This window comes from Acanthochromis polyacanthus, chromosome 5, assembly GCF_021347895.1.
Source record: "Acanthochromis polyacanthus isolate Apoly-LR-REF ecotype Palm Island chromosome 5, KAUST_Apoly_ChrSc, whole genome shotgun sequence".
Classification (NCBI taxonomy): Eukaryota; Metazoa; Chordata; class Actinopteri; family Pomacentridae; genus Acanthochromis; species Acanthochromis polyacanthus.
Window position 1 is genome coordinate 24,014,107 of NC_067117.1, and position 21,800 is coordinate 24,035,906.

The following is a 21,800-nucleotide window of genomic DNA, read 5'->3' on the forward strand; positions in this document are numbered from 1 at the left end:
ATAAAATAACTTACAGAAGTTACGTTCTGTTCTGTTTCTGTGTAATAAATACATTAAACAGGAAAGAAAATAAACAAAAAAAGCTTTCAAAGCCAGAAAAAAAACATTTCCTTTAATTTATTCCTGCAAAATGACACTACAAGTCTAAAACTTTGTACGTTTTTGAGTTAAAGGAATATTTATTCTCATATTTACAGCTTTATACAGAAGTTGTAGCAAGATCTTTGTGTCATGAAGGAAAAACAGGACAGAGGTCAACACCGTGCCAATCAGAAAGTATCCTGATGCCTTCAAAAGCATCACAGTGATCACATCTCTGAGAAAACAAGCTCAGGATTTGGCATTAATCTGGGAGTTGTAGCCACCTGGGGGGAGTTTAAACTGATCATCTTGGATATTTAATTTTTAAAAACTCTCATAAATCTGGCAGTTTTTGTTTTTTTTTATTAAATCAACCTTCGTGATTTAACAGTTGGCAATAAAAAATAGGGTCATAATTAGGGATGTCCCGATCAGGTTTTTTTGCCACCAAGTCCGAGTCCGAGTCCTATCATTTTGAGTATCTGCCGATTCCGAGTCCCGATCCGATTCTTTTCTAATATAGTAAAACATGTATATTATCTATTAAAAAAATAACAAAAAAACTTATGAAAAGTTTTCCTTTTTTATTTTCTTAACGTCAATTCAAAACAACACTTAGAACAGTACATTTCTGTGACTAAAAATAACAATCAGAAAATAAATAAATTTCCCTTTTAGCTTAGGTACAAAAGTAAAAATAACAAATTTCCCTTTTAGCTTAGGTACAAAAGTAAAATAAATAATAAATTTCCCTTTTGGCTTAGGTACAACAGCAAAAATAAATAAATAATAAACTTCTATATAATAAACAGCAGGTCAGCTCAACTCAAAGGCATGTAAACAATAGGGAACAAAGTTAACAAAGAGCCACTTTATAATACCGTAAGGCCAGTAGTAGTAATGTGCTCTTATGAATGGCACATATTTGTCTAGAGTTTCACTGAAGGACATGTATGTTTTTCTTGATGAAAACCAACATTTCCACCTTGTCAGGTTTGAGCCTATTCCTGTTTTCATCTATATACATCTCATTTAAAAAGGAAATTAAATAAAAAATAAACATATATATCCAACCGAGTCCAAATCGGGAGGTCACTTCCGATCCCGATCGAGTCTGTAATCACGTGATCGGGCCCGATTTCCGATCATGTGATCGGATCGGGACATCCCTAGTCATAATTATATGATTTCAGAAGTTTTTCTTTAAGGAAATAAGGAAGAAATAAATGGAGAATGATCTAACATCCTGGATGTCTCCCCGAATAACAACACTTTCTCTTTCACCTAATGTGACACAGCTCAGGGAAAATAAAGGGATATTTCCGAGGAGCACTTGAAGGCATCAGCAGGTGAAACTTCGGTGGAGCAAACACGTTAACATGAGTTTCGCGAAGGACCCAGTCACTCTGAAAATCATCCTCATAGGAGACTCGGGGTAACTTTAGCATCTTATTTCACTCATTTGATCGTTTTGATTTTGTGCTCCAATGATAGTGTTTCACTTTCATTTACTGCCGCTTCCTGATTTACTGCAAGACTGAGCCTAACAATTCCTCAGGATTATTATTTAAATGTAAAATTTGGTGTTTGAGGTCGCAATAAGACACACAATGAAGACCTAATGCATCTAGAATAAGAGGAAGATAACTGACTTTGTTGCACGTTTAGCTGCTGAATAAGCACTGTAAAACATTTTATGTTCATTCTGCTTAAAAACATAAGTTCTCCTGCTGCCTGAAAAATGTAAATGAACAGCACTTTGCTTGATTAATTAGTTGAAATGTATTTTAGGAGTGGCAAAAATGTAAATCATCTAGTCTTATCTAGTGTAAAACAGCAAGTTTTATACATTTATAGCTAATAAAATTCCCAAATTAACTGAACTTTTTTTTTTAAAGAGTTCAATAAATCTGCTTTTATTCTACTTTATTTTCTTATAGCTTAATTAAACTTATTGAATTAAGCAAACTCTCAGCTGTTCTTTCACTCAACTCATCATTTTAAATCAAAACACCTCAAATTGTTAGAAATCATGTTTCTAAAGTGGCCTGAAAATTAAAAAGAAATAGATTTTTAAGCTTAAATCACTAGAAAATATTAAAAATCACATTTTTATGTTCAGTAAACTAGAAAAGATTAATTGACTGGACTGAATTCCTTTGTGATGTTTTACAGTGTGTGCTTGTGTGTTTACTTAGGGTGGGAAAATCCTCCGTCATGAGCAGATATGTGAACCACAGCTTCACCAACATGTACCGGGCCACGATAGGGACGGACTTCCTCTCTAAAACCGTGACTATAGACAAGGACACCATCACCCTGCAGGTAGCTCACCTGTTGCACTGAAACACAACCTGACAGCCGATGGACACACTGAAACTAATTTAATACGGGGCAGTGAATCCACAGCATCATGGTTTTTATTTTTTCTGTTGCGAGTCAGATCTGGGACACTGCAGGCACAGAGAGGTTTCAGTCTCTGGGTCCACTCCTGTACAGAGGAGCTCACTGTTGCATGCTGGTGTTCGACGTCACATCCAAGGCTAGTTTCTCGGCTCTGGATGTCTGGAGGAAGGAATTCCTGTTCCAGGCCGAACCCCAGGATCCAGATGATTTTCCTTTTATTGTCGTCGGCAACAAAACTGACCTGAGCGACAGAGAGGTCAGTCAAAGTCTTCTCCTGCCAACCATCTCTGAGAGATGTGGTGAAAATCAACTACTTTTCTTTACATTGTTTGGTTCTGCATAGTTTGATTTACTGGTTGTTTGTTGATAATTTGGCCCACTGTACAATATCAGGTCCTCGATCCTTCATTTTGTGGTCCTGGTCTTGTAGCACAACCCTGAGTCTAAATGTAGGACCTTGATTCAATTTTGTCATCAAATAGCTCAAAGTGTGTGTGTGTGTATATATATATATATCAAATAGTTAATGCACACAGAAAAATATTGGCTTTAGTGTAGCAAATGTCCGACAACATGGAAAATCGTTGTTATATATCTTCTTTGTGTAGTCAAAAACTCAGTAGGAAAACTGGCATATTTTCACATCTGAAAAAAGATTTTTGGTGTTTTTGCATAAAAATAACTTAAAGGATTAATCAATTTTCACACTACGTACCAACTGATTTGTTGACTAATCTTTTCATCTCTACACCCAGGAGTAGACCGGCCATCTGGCATACCGGGCACTGTCCCGGTGGTCCGGTGTCCAGTGGGGCTGGTCAGCAGGTTCCCCTGGACCTATAATCAGTAAATTGTAATGATATTTTAAATGTCACGGGTCGCTTCTATTATCCCAGCGCAGCTTTTCCAGTGTTTACATCGTTGGTTATCAGCTCAGGAAACACACAGACCAATTACATACGAATTCAGTTTTCCAGGTCTTTACTGCAGCTTCCCTCAGTTCCTGCTTGTTTGTGGGTCCCCCGTAACACCCCTCCCCTTAAAATACAAACCTCCAGGTTTGTACACACACAAAAGCCATCAACCACCTCAAACCTATTACCCACCACCAAATCAAATAAGCCACTAAGCAATGAAACCACCTTACCTGTAAAGCTGCGGGACCCCTAGAAATCCCGGATGAGCCCCCACTTGTTACGATCCAACCTCTAGGGGTTGGCTGGATGCAACAAAATAACCAGATGGTGTTGGTTTAGGTTAAGGGATTTATTGCTTAGTAGGAAAAGGAACAAAAAAGTGACAATGAAACACAAGACTGGTGGGTGTTGCTAAAACAAAGAACGGAATAAAACATAACGAAGGCCAACAGAGTTTGTAACTAAGCTAAACTCAAAGAAAACAACTAAACTCCCTAGCCAAACCGAACTACAGAAGCAACACCCACCACCAGGAACAAAAACTAATACAAAATGGTGCACAAAACGAACTAAACAAAACTGGTGCCTCTGAATAAGTATACATACTGAACACAGTTCACAAAAACTCAAAATACGAAGTGGCTTCTACACACAGTTGGCAGGCTACGAATTGGAGCCTCAATCTCCACTGAGATGTAGGGCTCCACACCAAAACTAAAGCCACCAACAGAAGGTCAAAATTGTCTGTAGCACCCACCACAAGTGCTTCCAGACCGAAAGACCACACAGGACCACAATACGAAGAGCCGCACTAGGGTGGACTGGTCAAAGTACCAGCCACCAAGACTAATGGCATGGTGGCACTTTATAGGTAACAGGTGTGGTGCCTGGCTGCCTCTGATTGGTCCGGGGAGGAAGAGCTGGAGGGTGGCCCAATCCGGATGGTCGAAGGGCGGGGAGAACCAGACTGGAGTGCAGGTCGTCATCAGCTCTGTGTCATCAGCTGAAACAGCCGGCAGCTGGGGTTCTAAAGGCTCTGCAAAAGCCACAGCTGAACCCACACACAAATTTCTCCCACACAAAGGCCCAATAAAACACCACCTCAAAACGAACGGCGCACCAATACTGGTGGCCGTAACAATTTCTTTGCCTTGAGAAGCTCTAGAGTTGCTTTGATGTGCTTTGGGTGATTATCCTTCTCTGCTGTGAAGCGCTATCAGTATTTGACTTGTTTTCATTTAAAAAAAGTACATTCTGAAAATGTTCACATTTAATGAACTATCTTTTTACAAAACATGACAAATGACATGATATTTCTTAAGAAAAACAAGTGCAAATTCAACAATATTATGGCTCAGTCTATTGTTTACATGTGCGCATTACAACTCAACATTTCGTCACAGGCTTCTGGGATTTAAGAATATACCAGTTTATTTTTTGATCAAAAAAACTTATCAAGGTCTAGAAACTATTTTAAATTTACAGTTTTACAAATTCACAATTTGCAGTTCATCCGCTCTCTGTAATTTTTTACACAAATCATCCTGTGGCCCAGATTGGACTCTGGTTTTGGCCTGCGATCCGTTTGTTTGACGCCCCTGGTTTACAGAAATCCTCTCTGTAAAAACTTTTGACTCTAATAGGTCAGCAAAATGCAACACGAATTCTGAACTAGACTTGATCCAATGTTCAGATTCTGGAAATGTATGCAAACATTTAAACCTAAAATTTCAGAAAGCTTCTAATACATGAAGGAATTTTCTTGCTGTTAGTAATCCTCGATCACCTGTAGTGTCTCCTCTTGAGATTGTGTTGGACTTACTGTGTGTGAATCCTCTGTTCTGTCATGTGTTTGTTTCCCTGCAGGTGTCTCGTGGAAAAGCCCTGCAGTGGTGTGAGGAAATAGGAGCAGAGTACTTCGAAGGAAGCGCCAAGGAGGACCTCGACATCGAGAAGCCGTTTCTGAGAGCGGCTCTGAGCGGCTTACGGCAGGTGATTACGTCAGTTTTTTTTCCATCTAAGAGAAGAAAGACACCAAGATCTCTCTCTATGTTTAACATGTTTATTTTTTGATGATAAAAGATACATTACTCCCTACAGTACAAAAAACACACATTGGAAAATACAGGACATTTCCAGATAACCTGCAAACAGCCGAGAGAAACTCGCAACACCTGTGAGTGCTGAGAGAAGCACTCGTCCCAGTGTGGGAGGGAAAGTTCAGAGAGACCTCGGCACTGCTGATGATGACCTATCTAACGAGGGTGCAAAAATAGTGACCCAGCAAAGGTACTGTGGAAGGAAAGGACACAATTGTATACCACATGGAGAGAGGAACAAACTCATTAAATGTTTTTTCTTTTTTTGAGAACCTTCAGCTTATGGTCTAACTTAAGGCATCACTACTAAAATACACTGCTTTTGCATGCATGTCTAGTTTTGTTCAACAGACACACTGACACGCACAAAATTATGAATGCATATGAAGAGAAAGTTCATTTCTAGAAAGAAACTCGGGAGAAATCACAAACTGAAGCCGAGGTGCGAGCCGGAGAAAAGGCGGCAAGCGGTAAACCTTGGCTCTGCTCTTCCTGGCCGTTACCATCACAACTGAATCCGCCCTTACAAAGTAGATATACACTCATGTCCAGTCAGAAACCTCCTCCCTGTACAAGTTTGTACTGTAATGAACCTAAGCAGTGATTCAGACTCCTACAGTGAATCAGCTTGACAGAAGCAAATTAGAACAATCAGGGAGACTATATATATTTATATATATATTTGTTTCTTTTATAAGTAAAGACACAAAAGGCAATCAAGAGATGACCAACATGTAAAAACAGTTTGTTACAGGTAATTATATAAAAGGCCAAGATGTTTTTTTTTGTTTGTTTTATTCTTGCTCTATGAACGAACTAATTTACAAGTGAGTACACTCCGGCTATGTAAGCTTTTCTTTCCCAAGACATCCCCATTCAAAGACACATGGGTTGAACATGTCACAGTTAGCTTGCACACCATCTGTAGTCTGAAATACAGAGCCGTGGAAGGAAAAAAATTAAAATTTATTAAATGGATTCACATACATCAATAGGGTAGGGAAAATAGGTCTACTAATATAATTTGCCATTCTAAAAATTAAAGAAGAGGGTGAGACACCACATTCATGAGCATAAAAAGCGTAGGACAACTGATCGGGATATTAGCGAGGGTAAAGGTATGAAAAGATCCGATGTTAAACTTTCCTCATACCCCGTGAAATTCCTTGTTTGGCAAACGAAGCAACACAAGCATTGAGTAGTAAACAAAGTAAAAACTCTCCTCTCCCTGGGTCCACTTCAAAGTTCCCTTCAGTCCTATAACCTCTGCGGTTCTACTTGGAACAGATACAAAAGTCTTTCTCTGTCAATACCATCTGTTAACAACAAGAACATACAACCAACTGAATGAAGATTTTTTTTTTAAAAATATAGTGGCAACCTCAACACAGCCACCCATCTTCCCACGAACACAAACTATTGGGATGAACAACAGTTAAAAAAGTGATGTTTTTAAAAATGCACACAACATACACATACACACAGGAGAGAAAAAAAAAGCTTAAAAAATACAAAAATAAACTACACAAAAGATCTTCTGCGTCATTGCTTGCTAATTTTTTGGGAAGATTTTGCAAGGTTTTTTTTTCGTGTGTGTGCTGCAAGTCTCAGTCCTAGCAAAGTCTGTCATTCGTTCTCTACAAATCTCTTCCTTTGCCATTCTTTTTGTCCACTTCAATGTGTCGGCCACCGGTCCTCATCTTGGGGTAAAAAGCGCACAGTGATGACATTACCAGGAGACGGGAGTCCAGTACGATGACTGTACAGACTTGGTTCTCGATGAAGCAAATTTGTTTTGAGCAAAAAAATGAGAAAGGGAAAAAAAAAATGATGTCCTCATTCGCTGAGGACAAGTGCTTTATTTGTTTCCATACCGATTTTTCCTCTCATCTAAACTAATGCCTCCACAGCCTTTTTTTCCAACACTGTACATCATTTCATGTAGTCTCTCTCTACATCCCCCCAGAATTCACAAAACACAGACAAAAAAAAAAAAAAAAAAAAAAAAGGTAACATTGCGCTCAGGCTGGCTCCCAGTTTGTGAAAGATGTAAATGCTTCTCTATACTGTTCAACTACTGAAACAAGCCAAAAATAGATGTTAAAGGATGGAAGGGGAGGTGACTGAAAAAGATAATGTGCTTCTAGGTTGGTGTTGCTCTAAAAATAGTACGACCAACAGAACGAGGAGGAAGAAGGAGGGTTTTATCTACAGAAACATCTCTCAGATTTGACTTTCATCTTGGCTTCATATGGTTGTTCTGCCTCCATTGCTGCCTTGATCTGAGACGGTGGGGTGGAGGATGAGATTAGGATGAGGAGGTGAAGGAGGGGTGAAGGTCAGTCTTCCTGATAAAAAGGACAGCGAGTGGAAAAAGGACAAAAGACTGGGAGGGGTCTCTGGGCAACCTCACTGGTCCGTCCTTGCTTTCTTTGGACCAGTAGTCTTACTGCAGGAGGACACAAAACCAGAATAAGTATTGCATGTCTGATGCATCGGTGCCATGATCATGCCATGAACTGTGTGAAACATCGCTGCTGTACTTACGTATCAGGAGAGGTGCCTGGTCTTTTGGGGGCCGGTTTTGCAGAGGCCGCATCTTTGCCAGATTCTAGAAAGCAGGGACATGGTTAGAACATGTCAATTAATTCATTAATGAATCGCTCAGTCAGTTTGTGAATCTGCTTGCTCACCTTGCAGCCATCGAACTTGGGTGGCGGGGCCGTAGCCCTTCTCGTTGCGGGCGGCGATGCGGAAGATGATGGCTGGCTTGGTGGTGTAGTCAATGTGGGCGTTGGAGAGGCTGGACGACTGCACCAAGCAAGAGGGGTTGGGTCCACAATACACACGCATGAAGGCTAGCTGGGCCGGGGTGGAGGCCTTGGCCTCAGCTGTCTGGTTGCTCTGGATGGCCAGGTACACAGAGTACTCAATGATCTTCCCTGATGTCACCGAGGGGGGCTCCCAGGTCAGGTGGGCACCATCTGGGCTCTGGGGAGGGACAAAGAACAGATACTACTCGGTACCTTGCTCGTGGTTTCCCCACCACAATGTAAAATCCACAGCATAACAAGGAAAATAGTTTCAGAGGTGTGTTTACCTTGCTGATTTTGATGGCACAAGGTGCCCCTGGGAAACCTGGTAGGCAAGTCTTAAACGCAGATATCTCTGAGAAGGCTCCACGACCACAAGCGTTGATTCCAGCAACACGGAACTTGTAAGCTGTTCCAGGCTGAAGCTCCATTTTCTTCATCTGGCTGTAGTCTGGCATGATGCCAGAATCATCCTACCAAACAAAAATAATAAGCGATTAGAGATGCGCGGAGCACAATAACACATAGCCAGTGAAGCATGGAAGGAGCCCCCTGAGACACTTACATCTCCTTGAGAATCATCTGCTGGCACATAGAAATGGGTGACAACCATATTTGTCACTTTAACAATTCCGACGTCAAACCACTGGTTTTCTTTTTTTACAACAGGCTTCACTGGGGTTGGTTGAGGGGCTTGTTTCTGTATGGAAACAAAAAACTATTAAGTCAATAAAAAAAAAAACATCCTAACTTAACCCAATAGATGTTTAGCATCATTACGATGACTGACCTCCCCCTCGATGCCGTTGGCGACCTCTGCTAGAGCGGCTGCTGCTTGCAGCTTGGCTGGACTTGCCACGGATACAGAGGGTGCAAATGTACTTGATGGAGCGAGTGCTGAGTAGTGAAAAAAGAAACAAAAAGATTAGTCTAATGTACAAAACAACATCCCAGTGACGGTAAAAAAAATACACCACCAAGACTTACTCTCAGCAGTTGTGCGTGGCAGAAGAGCAGCCACAGCACCGGTGACTGCAGTAGCCATTTCATTGTGTCCATTGCTCTCGACAGAGGGGTCGTTGAGGCTGTCAGCAGGAGCGAGGCCCTCGGTGGGTAAGCTCGTGTCCACGGCGCCCTGCTGGGCTGCAGCGTGAGCCTCCTGCAGCTGCTGCTGCTGCTGGACCAGCGCTGCAAGCTCTTGCTGGGTCAGCATGATGGGGATGTTGGTCGGTTGCTGGCTCTCTCCAGCAGCATCACTCTCATCTGTTAATTATAATTAAAAAATGCAACCGTAAGGAGGCTTCAGTTGTTGGAGAGCAAGAGCAAACGCCTGCTAAGCATCACCTTGGTGTCAAATGTTTAAAACTAAAACAATACTTTCATGTTTCCGTGTATTTTCCTTCCATAGCAAGAGCCAGGCCTTGATCTATGATGTTACGGTTCAAAGTAAATCTTAATTAAGGGAATACAAAGCGATGCTTATACGCACTCATTACGGCTTGCTGAGCTGCCTGGAGAACAGCCTGGATCGCGAGGGCCTGGGCCTCCTCAGTCGCTGCTGCCTGGGCGGCTGCCTCTGCTGCTGCAGTTACAGCCAGTTCCTCGTCCGACAGCCCCGTCACCATTAGTGTGGCTCCCTGGCCCTCAGACATCAGCTCTGAAGGCAGGTTCAACGCTGTCGCCGCTGCTGCTTCTCCCTGGAGGAACACATTAGAGCAGTTCCATCAAATTACTGCCAAAAAAAAACCCCTGCATGACTGAATGGAATCTCAGAATGCAAGGCTAGCGTCGGCTTTGTGTGACATTATACATTATTCACCTCAGCTTGTGTCTCCATAGCAGTGGCTCCCTCCTCAGCAGGTGCAGCTTCTGCTGATGCTGCCTCATCAGTTTGCATGGGCTCCTCTGTGGAGCTGGCAGCAGTACTCGCCCCCTCTGTGATTGATGAGATCGACTAGACAGAAACAAAGATAAAACGTGTGCATCAGCCACAATGAGAAAAAAATGAATATTTTGAAAATAACACGCTTCTCTTCTATTATGGTATCACATTTAGACACGCAGCATGAAGCTACAAATCTGCTGGGATGAATATCACCAGTTTCCCAGGAATTGTGACAGGAATTGTTTGGTATTCTTACAGGTACAGAGGGTCCAGGAGCTGGTGTAGACTGAGTAACAGTAGTGATGGCCCTGCCCTGGGTGGTGGCTGCCATGCCAGTCGCTGCAGTGGTGGAGGCCACCTCTGTGCTGCTGGTACCTTCTGCTCCTTCCTCTGTCTGCTGGGCTGCTCACGACAAAGAAAAATATTTCAGTTAGCCTTCCTAATACATTTATTTTACTTGTTCGGTGGAACAGAAACATCATCCACAATGCAAACTGGATATTTTGATCTTTCTTTAAGTACATAAAAAGCAAGAACATACTTGAAATTACATCAAGAATTGAATTCCAAGGATGTTTAATGTGCAAATGGTTTAGCAGCTGAATCCCTTATTTGTTTGTTTTCCACTGTAAATGGTCCGTTTGTATACCTGTGCCTTCGCCTGTCTCCATGCTGCAGGTGGCAGTGGTGGCTGTGTTGGTGGTCCCGGTCTCGTGTGTTTCACAGGGTGGGTTGGAACAGACCCTCTGGACCATTCCCGTCGCCGTGCTGGTCTGGTCTCCTCCCATGCTGGAGGTGGCTGTGGACGGAGTGTTGGTGGTCCCCGTCTCGTGGGTTTCGCAGGGCGGATTGGAGCACACTCCCTGCACGGTGCCCGTCTGGCCTGCGTTCATGTTAGATGAGGCCTGAGTGGCTGTGTTGGTGGTGCCCGTCACGTGGGTCTCGCAGGGCGGGTTGGAGCAAAGCTGCTGGACTCCTCCCATGTTGGACGACGCTGTGGTAGCTGTGTTAGTTGTCCCCGTTTCGTGGGTCTCGCAGGGCGGGTTGGAGCACACGCGTAACGTCGACATGTTCGAGGATGCGGTTGTGGCTGTGTTGGTGGTGCCCGTTTCGTGGGTCTCGCATGGTGGGTTGGAGCACACCTGGCCTGCTCCCATCGCTGCAGAAGAGGTGGTGGCCGTGTTGGTGGTTCCGGTCTCGTGGGTCTCGCAGGGAGGGTTAGAGCAGACCTGTCCCGCTCCGATGGCGGCAGACGAAGTGGTGGCCGTGTTGGTGGTTCCGGTCTCGTGGGTCTCGCAGGGTGGGTTAGAACAGACCAGAGTGACCGTGCCAGATCCTTCTCCGCCTGCTCCAGCCTCGGTGGAGCTGGGCTGCTCGGAGGTTGGTGAAGCCAAGATCGAAACAGGTAGATCCTGCACTGGCTGAGCCTCTACGCCGCTGGGAGTTGTGATCAGAGTCACCTGGGTGGGCTGGTTCTGAAGAGAAGAAAGGAAACTTAGAGCTCTTCAAGGCATACAGTAAGTCTGCTTTATTATTTTCTTTGCAGCAGCTCTGTGGTTGTTCTGTGATAAGAGGAATAAGCAGCAAAACATTTATTTGCAGTCTTTTCCTTGGGTTGTAATACAATAATGAAAGCAATGATGCAACTTCCTGCAATAACTTCACAGCTTAACAACTACAATGCAAATGAAGTAAAACTGATGAAAGAAGAGCTGCTGGGTTTTACCTGCACGGTGATAGTAGAGGAGGGCAGTGTGGAGGCAGAGGTCAGGCTCGTCTGAGCAGCTGACACAGTTATGGCAGTCGGGTTGATGACCTGGCTCGACAGGGTGGCGATGGTTCCCAGTGTGGTGATGGGGGTAACTAGAGAAGCATTGGAGCTATCAACTGTGCCTCCTGCCAAGCTAGTGGAGACTGTACCAGTGACTGTGCCAAGAGTGGTGACGCCTGGAAGGGGGAAGACGTGGAAGATGTTGAAAATGAAAACAGAGAACATTGTACAAAGTACTAAATCTGCGAAGACATATTTATGTCAGCCAATAATTAATCACTCAAAAACTAAATCACAACAACAGTCTATCTTACCAGTAGTCCCCTTGACAACCAGAGTGGTGACGGTGGGCTTAACAGCAGACACCGTCACTGGTGTAACGAGACGAACACCACCCACCGTGCTCATGGGCACGGTGCGCAAAATAGTGCCAGGTTGTCCAGGAGCACCCTTCAAAACCACCTAGAGACAGGAGAGGCAGGTTTAGTCTTAGGCACAACATAATAAAGTAAAAACGCCATCCACAAAGATTTGTACTTGAACAGAGTCAGCTTACCTGTGTCAGTCCCTGCTGGCCGGCTGCAGTGGCCAGCTTGGGCACCGCAGTGATGATTTTACCAGGAGTTCCAGTGGTCATTACCTTGGTGGTAAGGATTGTGATCGGTGTTTTCATGCCAGCGCTGCTTGTCACACCTGTAAGGACAAAACATGTATGCCTGAAACTGATAATGCCAACTGAAGACACACTACTGACTACTCAATGATCGATTCAGACCTGTAAATAATTCTTGCAACCTGTTTTTTTTAATCAACACTCATTGGTACACCATTCAATTTTAAAAACATCAAATTTATATTACAGCTGCAGCACAGAATCATCACGCATCAATCAGGCGACAACAAACAATTCAAAAACTGCATTGACATTGCTTGTAAGTACTGTTTTATAGTATGGATCTCAATGTGCAGGCTGCCCAGATATGTAGCTTTAATACTGTAAACTTGAATGAGTTTTGACCTGTAGCTCCAGGCTGGGTCATGATGGCTGACATGGGGATGGTCTTAATGATGGTGGTGCCCTGCTTAGTTGTGGTAGGAGAGACGCCGCTGATGTTGAGGATAGTGGGCTTGTTTCCTGTGCCTCCTGCCTGGGAAGTGGTGATAATGGTTGTGGGTTTTCCGTCTGCAGAAGTCACCAGCTTCAGGATGGTGCCGGCTGGGAGGGGACCCTTTGTCTGAGAAAAGAGGCAAACGTTACGCAAACCATTTGAAGAAAGACATCTGGTGCCTGTCTCAGGAGTTTTAAGCTACCTCCTGTTTTTTCCTGCACTCATGCAGATAGCTGACCTGTATGATCTGTGTGAGAGGGTTAGTGGAAGCCTGGCCTGTGACAGCTGATGTCTGCACTGGCTTGGTTTGTACCACAGACATCATCTTGCCAAGGTTGGAGATCTGCCGACATAGGAGAGAGACTCAAGTTCATGAGTCACCAGAAAACATCGGACAGCACAGGGAGGTCAGTGGCAACTTGGACCACTCAACTTGTGGCTCTACGAATCATTGCAGCCCTAACTGACCAACAGTCATGCAGATCATTAACATCATGCTCCCTGTTTTCTTAGTAGAGTTCTCCAACAGTCACTGCAGGCCAACTTTTACAGCCTCTCCTACTGCTTCAAACTCATGTCGTCACCATCTTGTGACCAAAACACACACCAAGTGTGAAAAAGCAATTGACAGAATCCACGATTTACAGCATGCCAGTGAAAGCACCAAAGGGTGTGGAGAGTAGTGTTTCTGTATTAACACTGTGCTACAGAATTCTTGTTTTCTTACCAGAGTGCCACTGCTGCCCATGGTAAGGGGGCTCTTGACCAGGGTGATGGTCTTGGTGACTCCTCCCACCACAGTGGTGACCACCTGGGCCTGCTGAGCTACTGTGACTGCGCCAGACTTGTGCACAGTGATGATGGGTCTGGTGGTCGTGGGAGAGGACGCGGTTGCTGTGCCCACCTGGGCTGCAGCTGTCTTCAACATCCGGGTGGCTGGGTTACTGACCTACAAGTACAAAATTATCTTAAAAACTGACCTGTGACTGTCACAATGTTGGAAACAAGAATTACTGAGATGCGTACCATGACTGGAGAAGCCATTTTCACTGTGGTTGTGCCAGGAGAAACAGCAACTGTTTTGAGAATGGTGGCACCTGCAGGAACATTGAGGACAGTGCCGGCAGAAGAGGGCGGGATCTTCTGTGTTGCTGCAGCTGCAGCAGCGAGAGCTGCCATGCCACTCATCTGAGGGCTGCTTCCAATTGGCTAGAAATTAAAACATAAAATATTAATGAACACGTGTTCATATGGCAAAACACTTCATGCCAAATCTGAAACACTTTAAAATGCTGTAGAAAACTGCTCATACCGATCCTTGGGTAGCCTGGGCAGGCACTACCATTCGAACACCTGGAGGAAGGGAGGTCACAGTGACGGGGGATTTCCCTGGCTGACTGGGACGAACTGTGACAACAGATGTGCCTGTGGCAGACTGTTGGGCTGCTACTTTCAAAACAGCTGTAAAATAAGGGAACCACGGAATTAGAAGTTGTGTGCTTTTACTGTTGATGGTGTAGTGACAACGCTAGGCATGATGAGTAGAAATCATTTGTCACTAGTGTAATACCTGTCTGCGGTAAGCTCTGAGCAGAGGGAGCTGCGGCAGCCGGTGCTGGGCTCTTTGGAGAGTTAACGGGCTGCGATGGGGTTGCGCTCATGGCTGGTGACGCTGCAGCTGGAGTCGCAGGGATGTCGTACTTCTGCAGCTGCAGTAAGTACGTGTCAGCTGTGGACACTGCACCCCAACTCACCTCCAGCGAATTTGTGTTGGCACGGACTAACTGCACCCTGGCTGGGGCGTGTGGCCGCTCTGTGTTGGAAAATTACAAATTTAATAAAACTGACACAATGTGAGCCACTGATGAAATTCAAAATGGCAATGTCACAAAGCTCCTACCTGTTTCCAAGTACCAGAGGTCTTTACAACAGACTTGGTTGTTCCAAGCTTTACGATAACCGTCACGGCCACTCCAAACGTACAGTCTAGAGTTGATGGCCACAGCACAGTGGCCTGCACGGGCCCTGGGGATGTTGTCTTCAAGAGTATCCATCAACACTGTTTCCCAACACATGTTGTCTGCAGAAACATTACATAAAAGTTAACACCAGTACAGTCAAACATTTCCCTTATTAAAATCAGGCATTTAAAATATAGAGTTAGACAAACCAAGATTTAGGCAGGCAAGAGTGTTTGTGCATTTCCACTCTTTCTCATGTGTTGCCACTTTGACATCATCCATTACCAGAGGAACCCATCCTCCAAAAACATACATCCTGCACAGAGAGAAAATGAAGTGAGATCCTGTTGAAAGACAGCCTTTTCTACAGGGAATCCCAACAATGCCTGAAACAAAAATTCAGTGTGCTATTCAAATGTGCAGCAGTTGTCTCACTTGTTTGTGATGGTGGTGGCAGAGTGAAGACTTCTGGGAAGTGGCGCTGTGCCGCTTACTGATGGTTTGTTCCATGTCAGGGTATCTGGAGACAATGACAAGCAGCAGGGTGTTATACAAAAGCATCAAAGTATTATTAAATGCTGCCAGTAGAATCAAAGAACATCATGTAAGGGAAATTCACACACAACTGTCAAACCTCAACTTTTTATATCTGGAACTCTAACGGTAAAATGTTCGACTCTCTCCGTTCTGATTGGGTGTAAATAGCAGCTATGTCTCTAAGGGCTGACAGCAGGGCATTTTTAATTTTAGCATTGTCATTTTTCCATTTACACTTTAGAAACCTACCGATATCAAGCGTCCATAGATCTCCAAGACGACAACCGCTCATTCCTCCATAGATTATCAAGCGAGACTTCCTGCTCGTCTTTTCTGTGTATACCACAGCAGTGTGGCTCTCACGAGGAGGAGGCAGAACTCCATATGTGATTGGAATATCCCATCCAACCACACTGGAACCCGCACGGAGCTCCAGTGTGTACAAATCATTCAGGTATCTGAGAAACAGAAAACAGTTGTTGGTGAAGTAGAATAGCAAGTTAAGCAGCCTCAGAGGGCCCGAACAGCGACAGGTGGGAAGACGTCTGTACCTGGGAATGTTGTTTTTTGGGTCTTCACTGTCATTGGCTAGTCCACCAAACAGGTAACATTTGTTGCCAACCAGTGAAAAGCTGTGGCCAAGGCGAGGACAAGGAGGGGGGCCATTCTTGGGGTTTTTTGCTTTCAACTTTTTCCATTCCCATCTGCTGGCCTGTAACAGAAACAACAGTCAAAACACATCAGTTAGTTAAGCTGAAAAATAGGTCACAAGTTGAACGAACAATCTAAAACCAAGGATAAGAGTTTGTGTGGAACGCTGTGACTAAATCTAGATATAGTGTAGTCTATTAATTTTTACTTAGTTGTACACGGCATATTCATTTTATGTTGGTTTCATTTTTTCAGTGTTATTAAAAGCAACTACAAACTGGTTAAGAAAACTCATTTAGCAAATTTGACAATGAAGACAGTGGGCACTCATCAGGTTAATTAAATTAAACATAACTGAGGAACTTCATTCTTTAGACTCCCACGCCTCCTAAAAATGGGACTTCGCTGTAGTTTTAAAAATATAAAATGGAGCTAAACTATTCAACAGACAATCACATGCATCAAAAAATTACTGTTATTTAATATTATTGTTCGAACCCCTAGCAAGCATATAGTTAAACCTGTGGATGAACTGCATTACTCCTTTAATTTAATCCTCTGTAGTGCGGTCAGGATTAACAGACGCAATGACACCAGCAGGAATTGCAATGCACTTCCCTTGTTTCACAAAAGGAAATTCAGTTTCTAACATGCTGACCAGAGACTGACTGTAGCAGAGCATTAAATTCATGCAAAAAAATGTAACTTAGTTACAATGGACACTGGAAGACTCAACTCTGCCTTGCACTTTCACTAACTTTTCCTGCATCAGTAGTCTCTGACGCAGATAGATAAGCTCAATCAATCAATCAATCTTTGACTGATTGAGATAGATAAGCTGCAGAAAGGTGCATGATGTCCAGTTGGTGATGATGCTGTAGTATGATTCCTTGCATATGAACACTGTTTTGTAAACACAACCATCTCCTTTTCATGCGTTTATCCTTGAGCTACAATAACAGCTGTTTCAAATAAGTAACATGTCTGGAAATTTTTATTTTGAATTAAACAATATTTTAATTAACTAAATGCATCAAACACTTGGTTGCGAAGCATTTTTATTACCTTAAAGTACGAGTTTATTACAGAAATCAAGATGATTTTCGATAGAAAGATTACCTGTAGTTCATAGAGATCGTTGCTGTACTTTCCATACTCCACCATTCCACCAAACACCAGCAACCTTGTGCCATCGCAGACAAAACCATATGCAGCACAGCCGGGAGGAATATCACCACGAACTGCCGGGATAAACCACTGGTTTGTTGCTGAAACAGAAAACACAACAACAACAACAACAACTGGGTTATCGTTGGAAGTCTACCACTATCAAGCCACTCATATTATAAAGGAGGTTAGGATCAAAACAGAGCTGTTTTTTTCTAAACAGTGTAAGCAGAGATCAGCCCTTTTATCAAACCAATATCTGCACTTAAGGATGGGAACACACGCAAACCACATTTGCTATGTTTGTCTGTCCTTATTGGTTTATGTGCAGGAAACTGGGGCAGAGGATATGCTTAAACCAACCAGCATCATCCATTTTATTTTAGCCCGCCTTTTTTAACGTGCATTAGAAGCCTTTACCCGGCAGAGGGGGCCAAATTTAATCAGACACGGCTCTGTTCGGCCTGCTGCGGCCTGCACGCTATTTAGTTTTGCAGGTCGCGAATATGTATTAAATGGAGCAGTTCTAAGCAAAAACTGTATAAAACTGCTTCGTATCATCACCGTTCGTATTTATATATTTGTTAAGTGAAACATTATCCCCTCCGCACGAAATAATCGGTAAAGTCCCACATTCAAAGTTAATCTTACCTGTGTTGTATACATGTAACTCATCCACAATCCCTTCGTTTCCACCGCCAAAGACAACCATAAGCTCCTTTATGGCCACAGCTCTGTGTCCATGTCTGGGCCGGGGAACTGGACCGGACCATCCGAGGACCCGTTTCCATCGCGGCTGCAGAACCGACGTCGTGGTCCCAGACACCGCGGAGCCAGGGGCAGACATGACTTCTGCCGGGGGGATAACAAATCAACATTTGTCTTACCTGCCCAACTAATGGCGCCATATTTACAACAATAACAAAAGAAATTCAACAGCGGTATCCGACCGAGCGCTGTGGCTAACTTCTACAAGTGCTACTGCGGTCAGATCAGCTGAACCGTTAGCACCTAGCTCCGGTTAATGAATACATTCAGTCCGAAAAAACTAAATCCGCACAGCACCTTTCCACCAACTCCTTGTGTAAAATCCTTCATACAGATTTGATGTCGCTGTTGTGCTAAGAAATACACGGAAATCTTTTCATCACCCAAGTTTTTTCTTAGTTGTTTCTAACCATTGAATTCAATCCATGGAAGCAGCCATCTTGCAGCCAAACAAACCCCCGCTAACGCTACTGCCCGTCTGAAAAATGGCGGAAGCGAATGAAAAAGAAAAATACATGAGAGCTAGCCCATTGTACCGGCAAATAAATACACCACAGTAAACACACGTTCAACAGACGAACCGTAAGCCGCTCAAGCAGAACAATACACAGTCGCAACACAGATTTACTCAACAGTTAAAAACGTTAGCAAGAGTCGGCTATTTTCATGCTTCTCTGGGAGTCGCCATATTGTAGCTAGCAAGCTTAGCATTCTTTGCAACCCCTCAAACGCAGTTATTAACATTTAAAACATACCCCAAGCCTACTTTAACAGCCACATGTATTGAGAAAACCACGCAGCTCAACGTGAATGAACGATTTACTGAAATATATTAAATTTTAAAGTGCAATCGCAGCATCCAAAGGGACTCTAGCGTTAGCTGTGCGCCGTTAGCGGTAGCGGCTAGTTGCTGAGCCTAATTTGCTCGAGCTAACAGCGTTAGCTGCAGGGTTGGCTTCTGTCAAAGCGTCGCCTAATTTCACAATTAAATTCAATGTAATCTCAAATTCTTTTCAAATGCATCGTTTACCTGATACAAATGTAGTTGCAACAAGACTATTAAAACGTAGCTAAACTGAGGTAATCAGCATAAACACAGTGTTATTATGTTTCATGCCGTCTCTGGAAGCAGCCATATTTTCGACAATCGGCCTACTTCTACAGCTCCCACAAGAAAATGGCCGGGCGGTTTGCTACAACAAAACATAACAAACCGAAAAAGGCACAAATACTTCAGAAATTTACTTACTTATTTCGATGCAGTAATTGCAAAAACACCGGTATGTGCTCTAATCTTGCGGCAATAATCCAAATTCATTCGATTTGTGAAGAAGTATTTCCTCTCATGCCTGCCTGGAAGCTGCCATCTTCTTGACAACCAGAGGCGGAGGAAAATGGAAGAGAGTTGGCGTCACCCAAAGTAAACATGGCGACGGAGACCCGCTCACTAACCATTTGTGACAGAAACGTATATGGAGGTTTTGATATTTGCCATTTTAAGTCGGCATATGATGCTCTGAATAGGGATGTGCTTTCATGAACACTCGAAACCAATATAAAGTAACGATATCCCGAGTTTTGGCAAATTCGAACAAGTTGTGTTATAGCAATAGGGTTATTGTCCCTTAGTAAAGATGGCGACATACGTAGTGGAGCCTCTATTATTTTAATATTGTGGGTGACGCTGATTTTATTCGTCTCTAAACCTACTTAGACGGGCACATACTTGCACAACAATAGTGTAGAAGCACCAATTTAGAGATTTAGCGCTTACACATACTAAAGTTGACACGCCCACGTCCACCATTAGTGCGCCCTCCTCTGATACAAATACTGTATTACTACAATGACATCCACACCAATAACAAAACCGTCCCCTTTTTTCCGACTAAGCCTCATTCAATTCTGGAGGCAAAATGAAAAATGCGAGAAATGCTCAGTAACATAACACTTAAATTGTAACCTCCCAGACAGCAAAATCTGCACTCAAAAACTCTTATAGGATTTTCATGTATCCATATAGAATCTTTTAGGATAACTATGAATTTCTCCAAATGCTACAAGACAACCACTCTAATAAAATAAAATAAAACAGTGTTATATTATATTATACTAAGAGGGACAAAAATATCTTTTTAAGATTTTAATTTTTTTTTCTCATTCCAGCCCCTCAAATGTGTAGACAATGTGTGTGCAAATGTGTAAACTGTGGATTTTTGTGCATTATCTAAAATCACATCAGGAAAAGCTGAACAGCAATTTTCTGACATTTCAAAGAACCAAACAACTAACCAATTAAATATGAAATTAATTAATTAGATTAATGATGATAATCATCATTTATTGGCAGCAGTAATATTTTCATACATTTGATAGAATCAGAAGAGAATTGTCAGGCAAAAATAATTAATCTACATTTTAATGCCTAGCACCAGAAATAAAGTGAAAGCTGTTTTTACGTTCAATGTTGTAAAAGGTCAGCATGATTCATCCGTCCATCCATTCGCTATACACCGCTTTATCCTCACTAGGGTTGGAGGAGGTGCTGGAGCGTATTCCAGCTGACTCGTGCTAAGGCAGGGACATCCTGGACAGGTCGCCAGTCTGTCGCAGGGCTACATATACAGACAAACAATCACACTCATATTCACACCTACAGGCAATTTAGAGTTATCAATTAACCTCAGCATGTTTTTGGACTGTGGTAGGAAGCCGGAGTACCCGGAGAAAACCCATGCATGCACAGGGAGAACATGCAAACTCCATGCAGAAGATTCCAGGCCCAGGCTGGGATTTGAGCTGGGATCTTCTTGCTGCAAGGTGAAAGTGCTAACCACTATTCCACTGTGCAGCCCCAATATGATTCAGTTTTATTTTATTTTTGATATATTGTTGTCATACTGATAACTGCTAGAAAGCTTCAATGGCATTCTACATTTATACAACATTTTTACAATATTGTATTTATGTCAACATGTGTATAAATGTCAGTTGTTGGTTGCTTGGTATCACTGACATGTGACAGCAGCCAAACAGCTGTATCACATCAAACACAACGTCCTCAGCAACTTGCTGAATCTCATGTCTTTGGCTTCAGAGGAGTCTGACTGCACCACAGGAAGGTGTATATATGGATGTCAATACAGTAATGACTGAAAACCAGTTTTACATCAAACCATGTTTGCTCAATTATGGACAATAGTGTTACAACTCCGTTCTAAAGCTGCAAAAAACAACAGGGAGACAACATAGAGTGGTGACTAAAAAACAAAGTTTTATTGAAGTACAAACCAAGTCAAAGGCACACTGAAGATCTCCAACCACACCAGTACCACACCCAGGCTGCTGGAGCTCCAAAAGGAAGCAGCTCCTGTCAGAGCCCAATGCTAGAAATGAGAGTGCCTTGATGTAGTTTGAACCACTGGATCCCATAGATATACATAGAAAGGCTAGATGGCTGATGGGACTTTTGCCGGTGACGTCACCGGTCGGCCATCTTACCTAGGGGGACTTTTCAGGAGAGCTCTATAGTAGTGGATGGAAGGTGAGCAACCTACACAAACAAAAATACACTTAACTTGCTAAATTCTTGACGGATTTACAAACAGTTTGGTTTATTAAAAACCTTATTAACG

The 21,800-nt window shown here is 43.1% G+C and overlaps 2 protein-coding genes across 7 annotated transcripts; one reads left to right on the forward strand and one right to left on the reverse strand.

Moving 5' to 3' along the window:
- The first annotated feature begins 1,437 nt into the window (after positions 1-1,437).
- si:dkey-13a21.4 (uncharacterized protein LOC494576 homolog) lies at positions 1,438-5,591 on the forward strand. The gene is made up of 5 exons (XM_022189298.2): positions 1,438-1,516; positions 2,280-2,406; positions 2,525-2,743; positions 5,271-5,396; positions 5,505-5,591. Exons 1-5 carry the CDS (start codon positions 1,461-1,463, stop codon positions 5,589-5,591), a joined length of 615 nt encoding a protein of 204 aa, XP_022044990.1. The 5' UTR covers positions 1,438-1,460.
- On the reverse strand, positions 5,453-19,567 carry hcfc1a (host cell factor C1a). 6 transcript variants are annotated; one of them, XM_051948245.1, is made up of 29 exons: positions 19,415-19,567; positions 18,049-18,249; positions 17,350-17,498; positions 16,131-16,291; positions 15,829-16,037; positions 15,478-15,562; positions 15,252-15,358; positions 14,982-15,161; positions 14,652-14,894; positions 14,394-14,542; positions 14,108-14,290; positions 13,809-14,030; positions 13,320-13,424; positions 12,991-13,207; positions 12,529-12,665; positions 12,287-12,434; positions 11,928-12,148; positions 11,518-11,676; positions 10,851-11,430; positions 10,458-10,603; positions 10,136-10,270; positions 9,806-10,013; positions 9,304-9,579; positions 9,107-9,213; positions 8,882-9,016; positions 8,604-8,789; positions 8,197-8,494; positions 8,051-8,114; positions 5,453-7,952 (listed from the first exon to the last, which is right to left on the reverse strand). In XM_051948245.1, the coding sequence occupies exons 2-29, from the start codon at positions 18,242-18,244 to the stop codon at positions 7,913-7,915; spliced, it is 5,046 nt and encodes a 1,681-aa protein (XP_051804205.1). In that variant the 5' UTR covers positions 18,245-18,249; positions 19,415-19,567; the 3' UTR covers positions 5,453-7,912. The 6 variants fall into 6 exon arrangements, with proteins under 6 accessions (XP_051804205.1, XP_022044961.1, XP_022044969.1 ...); XM_022189269.2 differs by having other exon boundaries at positions 10,851-11,676; XM_022189277.2 differs by lacking the exon at positions 19,415-19,567 and adding an exon at positions 19,196-19,318 and having other exon boundaries at positions 10,851-11,676.
- Between the last annotated feature and the right edge of the window lie 2,233 nt (positions 19,568-21,800).